This window comes from Elgaria multicarinata, chromosome 3 (genome assembly GCF_023053635.1).
Source record: "Elgaria multicarinata webbii isolate HBS135686 ecotype San Diego chromosome 3, rElgMul1.1.pri, whole genome shotgun sequence".
Classification (NCBI taxonomy): domain Eukaryota; kingdom Metazoa; phylum Chordata; class Lepidosauria; order Squamata; family Anguidae; genus Elgaria; species Elgaria multicarinata.
The window spans coordinates 79655382-79668773 of record NC_086173.1 but is presented as its reverse complement, the minus strand read 5'-3'; the positions used below and the strand labels follow the sequence as shown (position 1 = coordinate 79668773).

Sequence of the window (13392 nt, the reverse complement as noted above, 5' to 3'; positions counted from 1 at the left end):
ACAGGGTAATTAAGACATTAGTTGAGTTTCAAAATGTGCAGCACTGCACTGGTCAAATTTCTGCCATAGTTTCTCAAGAAATAATGGGTTGCTCTGAAGGAAGTAGCTGCTTTGGAATTCCCAGGTCTGATCCAGCACAGCTCTTCTTATGTTCTTATGTCCTAATGAGTGGGATTGGAACCTGACATGAGAATCAGGATGATGGGAACGAGTTAAAGCTTTGGGAGACCCTTGTAGTCCTGCTAAAAGAATCTTTCCTATGTCTCCTCCCTAATCCACAGATAGTTGCCCATGGTTATGGGCTGCACACACAGAGAGCGATATGTGAGGATTTTTATGTGCTCACGCGCTGCACAGATGTTTGGTGCATGGCTCAAGAAGGCCACAGAAGGTAGAGCAAATGTAGCCCGAGTAGGGGAGAGGTTCAAGGGAAGAAACAAAAACCCAAAAATGACTGAGTGTTATTAGGAAAAAATAAGTCACTATAGAAGAACGTTGTCTCCATAAAGGGGGCAAAGGTGAGATGGCCAAGCTGGCAGTAAACCTCATGTTGGCAGAATGCTGTAACGGTAATACCTGCATGACCCCAGTTGAAAAAGGATAACAGTGGCCAAGAACAGACTGTAGCTGAATCCAGATAATAAATCTACAATGTGGCATTATCTTATCTAAATTGGCAGGATTAAGTATCTCTCCTTTGGGTAATTCTAGGAACTGCTAACCTCTCATCAAAAAATTGGGTTGAGAGGAATAACTCAATGGTGTGTGTGTCATTTAAATTGGGTGTATTATACTTGGAAAATAAAAACGTAAAGACCTTTTTATTTTTCCAGTATTTTAACACATTATCATTTTAGTCTTTTAACTTTGCTGTTATAAATCGGTATTTTAAATCTGTATAAATCTCTGCATTGCTGCTCAGTTTCATCCTGGATGTGCTTTTATATTGTGTTTTTATACTGTTGCTTGTTTTATACTTTGAATTGTACTTCATGGTTTTAATTTTCGTGAACCGCCTAGAGAGCTTTGGGGTATAGAAATGCAATAAATAAATAAATAATGTTAAATTTTAACTGTGTTCTCTCTAAAAGCCTTCATGGTGCTACAAGAACAGGAAGGTACACCTCCTTTTTAGTTTATTTATTTCTTCCTCGTAGATCTCATCACTAAGGAGAGGAAGATGTAATAAATGGCTTGTGGGAGAGAAGGTACACACCCTTGTTGCAACTGCATTCTAAGGGAATGTAATGAGAGTGGCAGCCCAAACCTTATTCTATAGATTATCTCAAGGCCTTCAATTTATAGTGTAGATTTATCACTAAGATTCATTAGCTGTCTGAGGTATCAGCTTTGGTTTATGATGTTATAATTCCCCAATTCTATTCTTTATGTGCTTTCTTGTATTTGGAGTACAAAATGTCTCCCCCATATCACATTGTACAGCTAATCTTTATATTTACGATGGGATGGGTTAATTCTGTCAACTATCCAGAGAACATGTTATTGGGCAGCCATGCAAATTCAGTAAGTAAATAAACATTTCATTTCTTGCTTTCAAGATTTCCCCAATGTGACCATTAATTTTCTTGTAACAGAAATATTCACATGTCTTTATTGTGCTCCTGAGTTAAAATAGTGGGGTTTAAGTGTGGCTGGCATGCAATCTTATGCACGCTTACTCCCAGATAGATTTGCAGCCTGTCTTTGTTCCATCTGCACACACTGGACTTTGTGTCGTGTATTAGTCCAAGGACAAATGTTTATGCAATTTTACTCAGAATCCCATACGTTCTGTTCCAAAGCTGGTATGGAATTTTTGAAATACCGTTTCGCAAATGTATATAGACAGGGTTGCATCCAAACCTTCTGTTTGCGGAAGGGACTCATAAGCAGTAGAGGCTCCCTGCTGGTGAATTTTTATTTATTTATTGCTGATTCCCCCTTCCCTCTACACCATCCTCATGCCAATCTGGAAAGTCCCCAGTCCTTTGGAGCAGCTGTGGGGTGGGAGCATAGACAGAATCGGTGAAAGTTGCCTCCCACTTCCTGTAGCAGGGGCTCCTGTGAGTGGGCTTCTATGCATGGATTGTCTGGATCCAAACTAAAATTATTTACATCAACACCAAAAGCTCCATCTGACAAGGATTATATTGCATGCTCATTACTGGGCACTCACGGAGTTTTCTCAGGTCCCTCACATGACACCATCTGCCTTCCGCCCTTTCTGGCCTGCCTTTCATGACAAAAAAAAACCCTTGTTAAGTCCAATGTATTTTTAAACACGGAATTGCTGCTCTCCCCTGCTGTGTGCAGGAGAAGCAGCACGATTAGAACAGTGGACTGAATGGGCCTCGTGCTCGTTGGGCACTTCCTCTTTTGAAAGAGGAAGTAACTGAGGAATGAAAACAGGGGCAGAGAAGTGACAGTAGAGAAGTGCGATTTCCTCCATCTGATGGAGCTCCATAGCACATAAAGCTTTGCTAGGTTCTCTCCATTGGCACATTTTAGCCAGTTAGTGCACTTGGGAGTCCTCTTTTTAGAGCATGTACTCTTTCTATCTAGAGCATTGTGAAGCAAGCCAAGATTAGCTTCCCAGAGATTTAATTAATAACTATACTTAGAACTGTGAACGGAACACATTAAACAGAGTGAGCACAGGGCTGGATTCAGAGAAAGGCAGCATTCTGGGGTTCATTTGTTTTTGCAGAGGTGAAATGAAACCTTGAATAACTTTGGAATGTTTCAGAGAGTGAGAGTTGTTGACATTTGCAGTCAACTGGAACAAGGGGCTAATACATCTGATCACTGAGCATGTGGCTAGCCACTTTTGAGGTGAAGTACAGTAGAAGACAGAATGAAGCTTATTCACAGTGAATGGATGCTCAGCACATTGCTCTACTTTTTTTCACCGCAGCAGCCATCAATGGGAATTTAGATCTGTTAGAGCCTGATGTTTGTCTATGGTAATCTGAGCTGGGGATGGGGGAAGCACTTAATATTTATTTTAAAGTTACATTAAAATTACAGAACATATGGAGTTGCTGTGGATAAAAAATCAGGGCCCTGATTTGGCCAGGTGAAAGTGCATTGTGTGTGTGCAAGAGGACAATTGGATCCAAGCCATTGTCAGTGTTGGACTTGGAAAATCCAAGTTCAAGTTCCTATTCAGCCACAAAGTTCACAAGGTGACCTTGGATCACTGTCTTAGCCCAATCTCCAGCGCAGAGGAGTTGAGAAAATTAAAAGAGTACTCTGTATACTGCTTTGAGCTCATTGGAGGAAAGAGCAGGATGCAAATATAATAGTCATCCTTGCTTTTTTTTTTTTTAAAAAAAATTTTTTTACAAGTCTAACAGACGGAGCAGCAATACCTCCCTATTTCAGATTAGGGGAAAGAGATGGAGGCTGAGATATAGAGGTTTGCCTACAGACATTCTCATTGAGTTAATGTTTGAGACCAATTTTGAACCACAAGCTCCTTACCCACTAAATGATCTATTTATGGCACATTAATGACTGGCCGCTCATGGAGGTTTCTGGGTCGATTACATGGCACTGTAAACATCAAGTGCCTCTGCCGTTCTTTAGGATATCCTTGCCTTAATTTGAAACAGGAAAAAAAAAAACTAGTAACAAAGATCCCTTTCCATTTCAGCAGATAAAGACAAAAACGCGATGTGAGAGTCCAGCACTATTTTGTGGCTGTATAAATGAAACATATAGAATTCCTGGTTAAAGAAGGGGAGGGGGAGGAGGGAAGGAAAGTGTGTGTAAAGAGAGCATGTGGTGATTCTGTGTGGGGTGGTGGTGGTGCGGAACAAAAGCAGAAAGCTGTGGGAAGCTGCAGATTTTTCCCTGATGTAGAAATATTCTAGGTGTTTCAGTGTTTTGCAGAAAAGGTTCAATGGGAAATGTTACCATATATTCAGAAGACTAATGGCCAATTTATACCATTCAGCAAAATCTCATGGAGGAATCAGTAACACTTCATATTGTGTGTGCGTGCACGCACCCATACATGTTTGTACATTTTGTGTGCACATGTGCTACATATGTATTTTATCCAATGACTGCAGACACCCCATCCATGCACAACTGGGTAAAACCCTGTTGCTTGAATCCATACTCATTGACTATTTCTCATAATTGGTAGTTTCTTCCCATTTAATTCAGCCTAAGAAATGCTCTGAGAAAGCATCACTCATTCTATCCTTTCTGCTCTGACTCATTTGCAGGCACATGGTGAAACACTGGGAGAAATCTAGTTTAAAAAAAGGAACAGTTGGCCTTTTTGATACACTGATCAAAGTACAAGTGTTTGAAAAGTAAATATATTTAGCCTAGAGAACAGACTTTGGACTATCACTTTAGTAGACATTAACTTATTAAACCTTTTTGCCTGTAATGTGATCTTTGTCCCTTTAATAAGCTGGCAGCTGATGCAATGAGGATTTGCATCTATAAAAGAACAGGCAGAAAAGCCAGGCAAATATGTCCACACACTTCTAGCACCTTTGGGGAAACACACTGACGTGTAAAAAGCTATCCAAAGATAATGCAGGCTTTGAAAGCTGTTGCAATTATCTTCGTCTGTTTAGGCCTGCTGTTTCAGGTAAGACCCTGGCACTTGAATTCTAAAGAGACAGGCAAGTACTAGTTTGGTTATTTACATGATTTACTACATTTCAACACTTTTTTCAATAGTATCTTATGGCAATATTTCTACCAGTAACTAAAAGAGGCAGCCAGTGTTGCTAGACATCATCACGCAATCACAACTGTTAGCGGTTATTCACAAAATGCCCATCATTATACCGTATGTATGTTTGGAATGAGGATTTGTATTCCGTAAGAGCTCTTGAGTAAAGACATGTGCCTCATGCAGTATCTGTGTGGACAGCGCCATTGACTTTACTGAACAGAGCACTCAAGTACAACACTTTACTTTTCTCCTATTAATTTGCATGGAAGAAAGTAAAAGGGTGCACACCAGGATACTACGGGGTAAAGGCTTGAGCGCCATTTTTTTGGTGGAAAGGTGGGGAACAAATCAAATAAATGAATGAGGTTAGATTATTTTTTTTACATGTGTGGAATGTTAGTTTTTAAATTCTCACTGGCTTAGAGAATGGTTGTACAGAAACAGCAGGCAACAGTACTTTTCATTTAAAAATGTTGATGATTTGAGTAAAGTCTGAAGCGACGTATGAGGTCTTAATGTCATATATAACAACCACACCGTAATTGTTTCAGACACACTGTGCTTCACTGCACCCACAAGACTCGCAGCTAATAAGGCAGAAGAGAATGACACCTTTCTGGAGGGGGATTTCGAGGCCAGTTGGAGCATCCTGCAGAGATAACAGTGAGTGCTCCACGAGACTGTGCAGGTAATTTCTTCCTTGCTCCTTGAAATACCACCGAGTTTAATGCATAATGAGACATTTTGATTAGAAAGGAGAAACAGATATAATGTACTATGTCTCTCCAGAACTACAAAAAGTGGAAGCAAAAAAAACACAACAGGACAGGAATTGCAAACTTAGTGTGTCTCATTATGAAATATTTTATATTTTGTTTTAATAACTGGAAAACTTTAATATTGAGCCTTTAAATACCATGGGTGCTTCAATTCAGCCTGCAGAGCTTTCAAGGGTTCAATACAGTATGAACTGAAAATATTTTGGAAAATGTAATGCCTATAGGGATGCTTAAGATGAAAATAATTAAGTATCTTGGACACAAAAACAGTTTAACTGTTAAAATTTCTAGACTATTTCACCAGTCATATTATTCCCTGCAAATATATATGAAGTGACCACCCAGAGAAAAATCTCCTATTTTGGATGTGCAATTCTAAAAATGCACTCAAACTTGTGCTAATGTAATTTTGGTGGTACTATTAATTTCCTAAAAACAGATACCATAGAAATCAATCTGTTTAATAAAAGCACGTACAAGTTTACTTTCATACTACAAAACTCAATTAAAATCCATTTGTATATGGGTTAGTCTCAACATGCCTAAAAAAAAAGTAAATTGGTTCTTTTCTTTTTTTGCAGGAACAAACACTGCTCCCTAAAATCTTCACAGGAGTGATTCTTTCCTAAGGAAAAGAAAACACTGCTGTTACCTTTGACAATGCTCTTCCCTGTTTATTTATTATCACCTCTGATGACATCGCTTGCAAGTATTTAAAGCTTTTCAGTTAACTCTTCAGTTGCAAGGACAGATGAAAAGGACTTCTATGTGCCAGAAGCACAGGCCACTTTAGCTTATATCTTTCCATTTTATTCCAAGGTGGGCCTTTAGCCAAGCTACAGTAGCTTAAACTGATGTTATGCTTTATAAAGTTTGTATTTCATGTTTTTTTTATGTAAGATATTAAAGATCTGTAAAAGGATACTCACTTTGTCTTGTACGTCAACCAAAAGGGAAAGACACATTCTAGGAAAATATATTGAAAGTACCCTTGAGCAAAGCTGGACTATAGATCTTAACTCTCCTGCAAAGGTTAAGGAAATTATATGGGATTATATTCACCCTTTCTTGAGCAGCCTTCCACTTCGACAATGGGAGTTTCCCTTTCCCTCCTCCACTGCAGCCACCCCCCCATGCACCCCCAGATCTGCTCCAGAGGGTCTCCTACAGAGGGGAGGGGGAATTTGATCCACCAGTGGTGTCTATTCTTCTGGAAGGAAGACATCATTAGATACAACTCATGGTTTTAAATCCATGAGCTTTTATAGAGTTGGGAATCCTCAGGTAATTGTCCAGCTTTAAAGAGTCAGGAAAAGTATGTACCTATAGTATCAATAATCATCTCAATATCACCATTGATTCCATCTCTCTTCCCATGTTTACCTTTTCTTCCAATTGTCACCTGTGGCTTCCAAATTCACATTGTCTAATAGGTAACGCTTCAGTAGTAATTATGTGTGTGTTTAAAACACACATTCATTGGATAAAACGGAGCAAAAATACAGTGCCCCCCATTCCCATTGATGGAAATTACAGGAGCTCAATATCACCCCTTCCGCATCCTCAAATAGGAAAATGTTATCTGATCCAAACTGCAATGTGTAATGCCACTGCAGAAAGGACCATACAAACAGATTAATTCAAGCACAGTGCTTATAAAGTTTAATACAGAAAATCTATTTGATATTTATTAAACTTAGTTTCTCCAGTTACAGGTTTGCATTGTACAAAGCATTTTAATGACACAGTAGTTAAAAAGATCTTTACAAATTGAAATGTGATACCCTTTTCTCCAAATATTTAATTGCCATAAATTTGTTTAAAAATACACATTAAACGCATATTTCAGACACTAAACTTTCTATAATCTCAATACCACAAAATACATAGAATATACTATACAGATGTGGAAAAAAATCTAGTTAGTATATAATACTTTGCTCACCATTAACATACGTGAAATGCACATACTGACTTAGAAATCCTAATTTGGAGCTCCAAAGTACCCTTTTGAAATTTCAAATGTATTGCAAAGGAAAGAGGGGGGAAATCACAGTTTTGTTTTAAAGATTTAGTTTTGGTTGAAAACAGATGACTAAATAAGTTGAAGTAACAAAATGTAGAAGACATGGACAAGTCATGTACAAAGCATACAACAGAGAGCCATCCTGCCAATCATGATCAGTACCAGGTCACATGCTTAAGAAGGCTTTTTAATTGATAAGTTAAAAGGTTAACAATAACCTCCCACCCCACCCCCACCTGTTTGCCCCCCCAAAGGAAAAGAAAAAAATCTTTACCAAATAATTTCAAATAAGATAAAGGATCTTTAATAAATATATAAGCACTTTATCCTCCATATACAAAACTTCTTAAAACCATTTAAAAGGGGAACCAGATACAAATGTCAGCAACTGTGCTTGCAGAGGCCCATGAAGCCAAGTTCTCAAAGATCTTAATGCAACCATCTTGAAATGCTGGCTGCAATACCGATGTGATTTACAAAACTAGGAGAAAGGAAACATTTTGAGTCCAATTTGCCAGTATCAGTTCAGTTCACAGTTACATTACCAGAAACAAATGTTTTGCCAATACATTTACAGATGGAATGGAAAAGCAAAGCCAACATTAGATCTGTTTCAACAATTATTGGACCGGAATCAGCAGTTCAAATGTCTTTAGCGGAGTTTGCTTAAAGCTCAGGTGAACCGATAAGAGGTGGGGGGTGGGAGGCATTTTGGAAAAATGCTTTGGGGTTTCTAGAATGGTCAACATTCCATTGAGAATGTTATAACTAACTTATTTCCCCCATCACTGCTATTTTAAAATGCCATAAACACCCCCGTGCCCATCCAAAATAATGAAACTGATTATCATACTTTGACTATACAGTTAAGCTGTATTTTCTATCTCTTGGGAAAAGACTGAAGTTGCTTAACAGAGCTCACTAGTAAAAGCTTTGGCTATATGTTGTTGAAAGATATCCAACATTAACTTAGCTATTGAAAACCCACATTTCCCACAATACTGATTTCTACTCAATTCAATGTCATCCTGTCCTTGACTCAAATATTTATGAAATATTTGTCATTCAGGACTCTACCATATGGTTTGGTTACTCTTCCTATGGGTAAAATGTATTCAAACTTGATTTGCTCAGGTCCACCTAAACCGCTTCAATAAAAATACTGCAGAGTTTACAGTGCAAGGAAATATTACTATATATAGCAAAGGTAGTCTTTCCCATTATCTGCCAAATTTGGCAAACTATAGCGTTATCTGCCTACAGCTGTGTTTTACTTGCCTTAGGCAAGCAATTCTATGCATTGACTCCATACCTGCTGTGGCTGCTCATTAAAACACACTACAGGGGATGTTTTGTATAAAATCACAGCAATCAAGCTTCAATAATCTAAAAGAAACCAATAGCACTCCTGCATAATATGCAAAATTTATCACCATCGCCAAAATGAGGATGGCTCAGCACTCAATAAATATATCGATATAGTCAGCTGCACTATAATCTAACACAAGTATAACAAACTTTGGACAGACTTGAGTTCATTCATCTATATATTTATGTAGATATATGTATTAGAAACATGTATATTACAAATTGCATACTGCTGTCAAAAGGTCAAGAGCTACTTGCTCTGCTTTACAGCCAAGAGATTTAAATCATATTGAACTGAACATGCTGGGCCATCTTGGTCTGGTACCCCGACTGTTCATTTAAGATACAAAATGAAGTAGCCACGTGTCTACAAGGTCAACGGTCCCTAGATATTTCATTAGCAGGAACCAACATCAGAATTTTGCTTTAGTTTGGGACCTGCCAGTTGGTTTCTACCCCATCCCAAACTCATAAAGTGAAACACTGCCAGCAGCCTGGTGAAACACCCAGAGTTCCACTGGTGGATCTCACGACACCATTCATGAATTACTCTCCTATGAACCTGCAAGCTTGAGAGAAAAATTCAGAAATTACTTGAACACCTGAGCAAGCCTAGTCTGACTATTGAGCCGGTTTTAAAGGCTTATCACTGGGATATACTACAACACTGATATGTGTTAATACACAATCGTGAACTCTTCAGTATCTAAAATTCCAGAGTTTTCAAATGAAGACAATGGGCTGGATCCAGACAAACTTAATCATGCCTTAGTCCCACTGAAATCAATGGGAGAAGTTAGTCATGACTGATTTAAGTCCAATCCAATGCTTCTTAAAGGCAGATTTTGGATGGTAACTTGCTTTTGCTCTTAAGAAAAGCAGAAGCTTATGACATGTTTGTGTTTCACATTTAATTTTGGCAAATTACTCATGCACTTCAGAGACAAAGGAATTCAAAGTTAGATGGCCTTTTGAAATTTGGCAAGTCCAATTTAACTGGTTGGAAATCTGATAGTTTGTATTGGGGAAGGAAGATTTCTCCTCATTTATTAAGGGCATACAAATGATACCTCTTGTATCATAATACAACAGATAATGCCTGCTAGCTTAGACCCATGTTTAAAACTCTAGAGAGGCCTTGATAAATTATTACATATATAAATGCTCAGGATTCATCTGGAGAAGTTTTTCAAAAACTCAATCTGATATAGAACATTCTAATTTAAAAAAACAGTGTTCTTTTTAAAAGGGAGATATTTTCCCACCGATTTCTGTAACTGAGTACAAAATCACCCCCACTGACCACTGCGACACTACACAGGAAGTGAGTTCATAATCCAGCTCCTGGCGGCGTAGAGGCTTCAGTGTGGTAAGTATGTCAGGCACTTCAGAATGTTAAGGTTGGGAAAACTCCCCATTGGAACTAAGCTAGAGTCTCTGCTGTTCCTCTTGGGACCAACGGATAGGAAAGTGCCCCTGTTTAAAGTTGCTTCTCATGAGAGAGACCTCTATGTTCCATGGTACATCTCAGCTTACATGAGATGTATCATGGAAGTCTGTTATAAACACTTTTTTCTTTAAAAAAATAATCTGGAACTCTCTTAATTTGTGTGCTGAGCACATGCATAATGATCTGCCTGCCAAGGGAGCAATTTAAAGAAGTTCCACATGGCAGTTGCTCACACTGGCCCTAACAGCAATGTAGGAATTTAATACAGACATATGGATTTGCCCAGCATTGTTTAATCATTCATCTTGCACAGAGTAAGCCTTCCTAGGGTGCATAATTTTATCCCTTACATTGCAACAAACTCATATTTTTGTATGCAGAGATGTGACTACATCTTATTCCTCCACTCTTACAATGCATTGTTGTGGAGTAGAGTGCAGTAGTAAATATTACTGATCGTGAATACAGAACCAAGGGGTAGTAATTTCAACTGACTTGATCCAAAGAATCAGGGTATGAACTCAAGCATCCCTAGAAGTACAAAACATCAGGATACAAGTCTCTATGAATATGCAAGCTATAGTTTAGTGAAGTTACTATAATTTATGAAGCTTCTCAACTCTCAATGTCCCAAGGACACACTGCAGTACAAATTAATGTAGAATTCTATTCCTTCTTTCAAAGCTCGCCATCATTTTGGCACATAGCTATACAGCTAGACATAAATTTAGTGCAATCATTTTCTTGGACATGCACGGTCACATCTGGGACAGGGTTCAAGGACAAGGGTGGGTAAAGCAGCATTCCACATTCCCACACTGAAGGGGTTCAGAGTTTGACTCTAAAGTACAACCAATGTGTATTGTCAACAAATGACAGCCACTAATACTAAGAAAAGGAAATGGAATTTTACCAAAGTACTGCAGGAGATCAACTGGATACAGGATATCAGGTTCTAAGTGTAAAACCTCTTGTAAACAGTATTCAAAATCTTCATCTAAAAAGGCATAAGGCACACCAGACATGATAGGGACGCTAAGCAATATTTGTTTAGTCAGACAAGCACCTTCAATGGAAAGGTACTTTGGTTAGTAACCGTAAAGCAGTCACTTAGTATTCCATGCATGATTCTTGCTGGTCACAGTTATTTCCTTTAAAATTAAATATTCTGTTCCCATCACAAACATTTAACACGGTGCTGTAAAATGGCGTTAAAGCAAGATTTCAAATCAACTGGACAGAACAGTTCAACATTTCCCTGTAATCACAGCTCTACACTCTACCCTATGTTACCCATTACTTAATCCTGTCCAAGAGAAAACACAGATGTCAGTCACTACTTGCAATTTCTGATTAAGCACATCAGTTTCACTTAGAAGTTAAAGTCAGTGGCTTCAGTGTCTAACAATGACAAGCAAGGAAATAAAGAGGCTGCACCAAAGCACAAGATTGTCCATTTGACACCATTCCGAGTCTATCCCTGGAGGCTGAAGTTCATTGTAACCCACATCATTTTAATATTGCATTAAATGCAAATTCCTGTAATGTTTTGTGATTATTAGTGTTAAGACATTTGTTTTGAAGGTAATTTTTCATACAGCTCTTTTTATATTTCACTTAAATAAAATGGCTTAAAGTATAGAAGAATATCCTTGGAACTTAGTACAATAGTAAAACAGTGGCTGTCATTTAGGGGTTGACTGAAATATTTAAGAAAATGTGTCCCTACACTTTAGAATCTATTAACCCTGACTTTCTCTTACAAGCTCTACCACCACAAGACATTACAGAATAACAAAGCTCACAAAATACTTAAATAAAGTGTCTACATTTAATCTTCACTAAGTACTTGATCGGGTAAAATTTATAGGAAAAACAGCTAACTCTTAAAATGGCCCAAAAATAGAGCTTTCAAAAACAATTTAAAATAAATAAGTTTTAGAACAAATTTGTTAGGCATAATTACTAGAATTCCAATCCAATTGCAGCTCAGTGAATCCATCTGATATTAAAACATTGCAGAGTTTAAACTATTTTTAAATATCTTAAAAACGGGACAACTGAGAAAAGTTCATTAACATGATGGTTTGGAGGTTCTCACACACATGATGCTGGGAAATACATGAAAGCATTCCTTAATCTTAGCTTTCACTAAGCGATGCATTATGGCAGTCTTCCTTATTTTTTATGACACAGTGTTGAAAAAAATCAGAGGCAGCAAGAAAAGTATCTTCTATGCTTTAGGTTTCTTCAGTCCAGTTATAACTTGGCATCCAAACGCAACCAATGTAGTCCCTGTCTGGTGTAACGTACCAGGTCTGTCATGACACTTGCATTAAATATCAGAGGGCCCATAACTTTATCCAGTTCAGCAAAGAAATCTATAAAAAAGAAGAAATAAACAGATTGAAATACACCTTTCCACAAGGCATCTCTCAAGATTAAATTGACAAAGAATTGACATTCAAGTTCCATTTTTCTGATGGCAATGTTAATTTTGTGTTACTCTCTATCGCAAAGAAGTAACTGAAAAAGAGATTAAAACAGTAAGAGAGGAAGAACTCTTTCTGAAGACACAGCAATGTCTGAACTGTAAATTTAGATGATTGAGTATTAGAGTCTTGCTTAAACATAATCAAATATCACATGCTGCAATATATGAGAAATTACACCTGAGCTTTCCAGTTTAATTAAAGGGGAAAATAACATCTTCAGCTCTCTACCATTTCCTTTAATTCTTAAAAAATAGCAAATGTGTCTTCCCTTTGTTACTCTTAGACTGCATTGTACTGAGTCATGGACTAAAAACCCAGTTTTAGACAGCATTCCTAACTCAAACAATGTAAATGGTAGCAAAAATGGAAGTTCACATTTAAAATGCAGCTCTCCCAAAAGTGAGAAAAGATACTCAAACTCAACCCTAAAACCCCCAAATTCACAAACAACACACAGTTAAAACCTCATTTCATAATCCAGAGAAACAACAGGCAGACTTCTAACCAACAAGAAGTACCCAGGTATTATTTATCTGGGCCTAGTACTAACTTAAAACATAGCCCTTCCTCCA

At 37.8% G+C, this 13392-nt stretch overlaps 2 protein-coding genes across 2 annotated transcripts in view; one reads left to right on the top strand and one right to left on the bottom strand.

The window, feature by feature from the left end:
- The first annotated feature begins 4504 nt into the window (after nucleotides 1–4504).
- LEAP2 (liver enriched antimicrobial peptide 2) lies at nucleotides 4505–6149 on the top strand. The gene is made up of 3 exons (XM_063123299.1): nucleotides 4505–4612; nucleotides 5254–5390; nucleotides 6063–6149. Exons 1-3 carry the CDS (start codon nucleotides 4556–4558, stop codon nucleotides 6097–6099), a joined length of 231 nt encoding a protein of 76 aa, XP_062979369.1. The 5' UTR covers nucleotides 4505–4555; the 3' UTR covers nucleotides 6100–6149.
- Nucleotides 6150–7116: 967 nt separating this feature from the next.
- AFF4 (ALF transcription elongation factor 4) overlaps nucleotides 7117–13392 on the bottom strand; it is a 74839-nt gene continuing 68563 nt past the window's right edge. Inside the window, exon 23 of the mRNA XM_063120687.1 lies at nucleotides 7117–12706. Coding sequence (XP_062976757.1) covers nucleotides 12585–12706 — 122 coding nt within the window. The 3' untranslated portion in view covers nucleotides 7117–12584. The remainder of the gene's footprint in view (nucleotides 12707–13392) is intronic.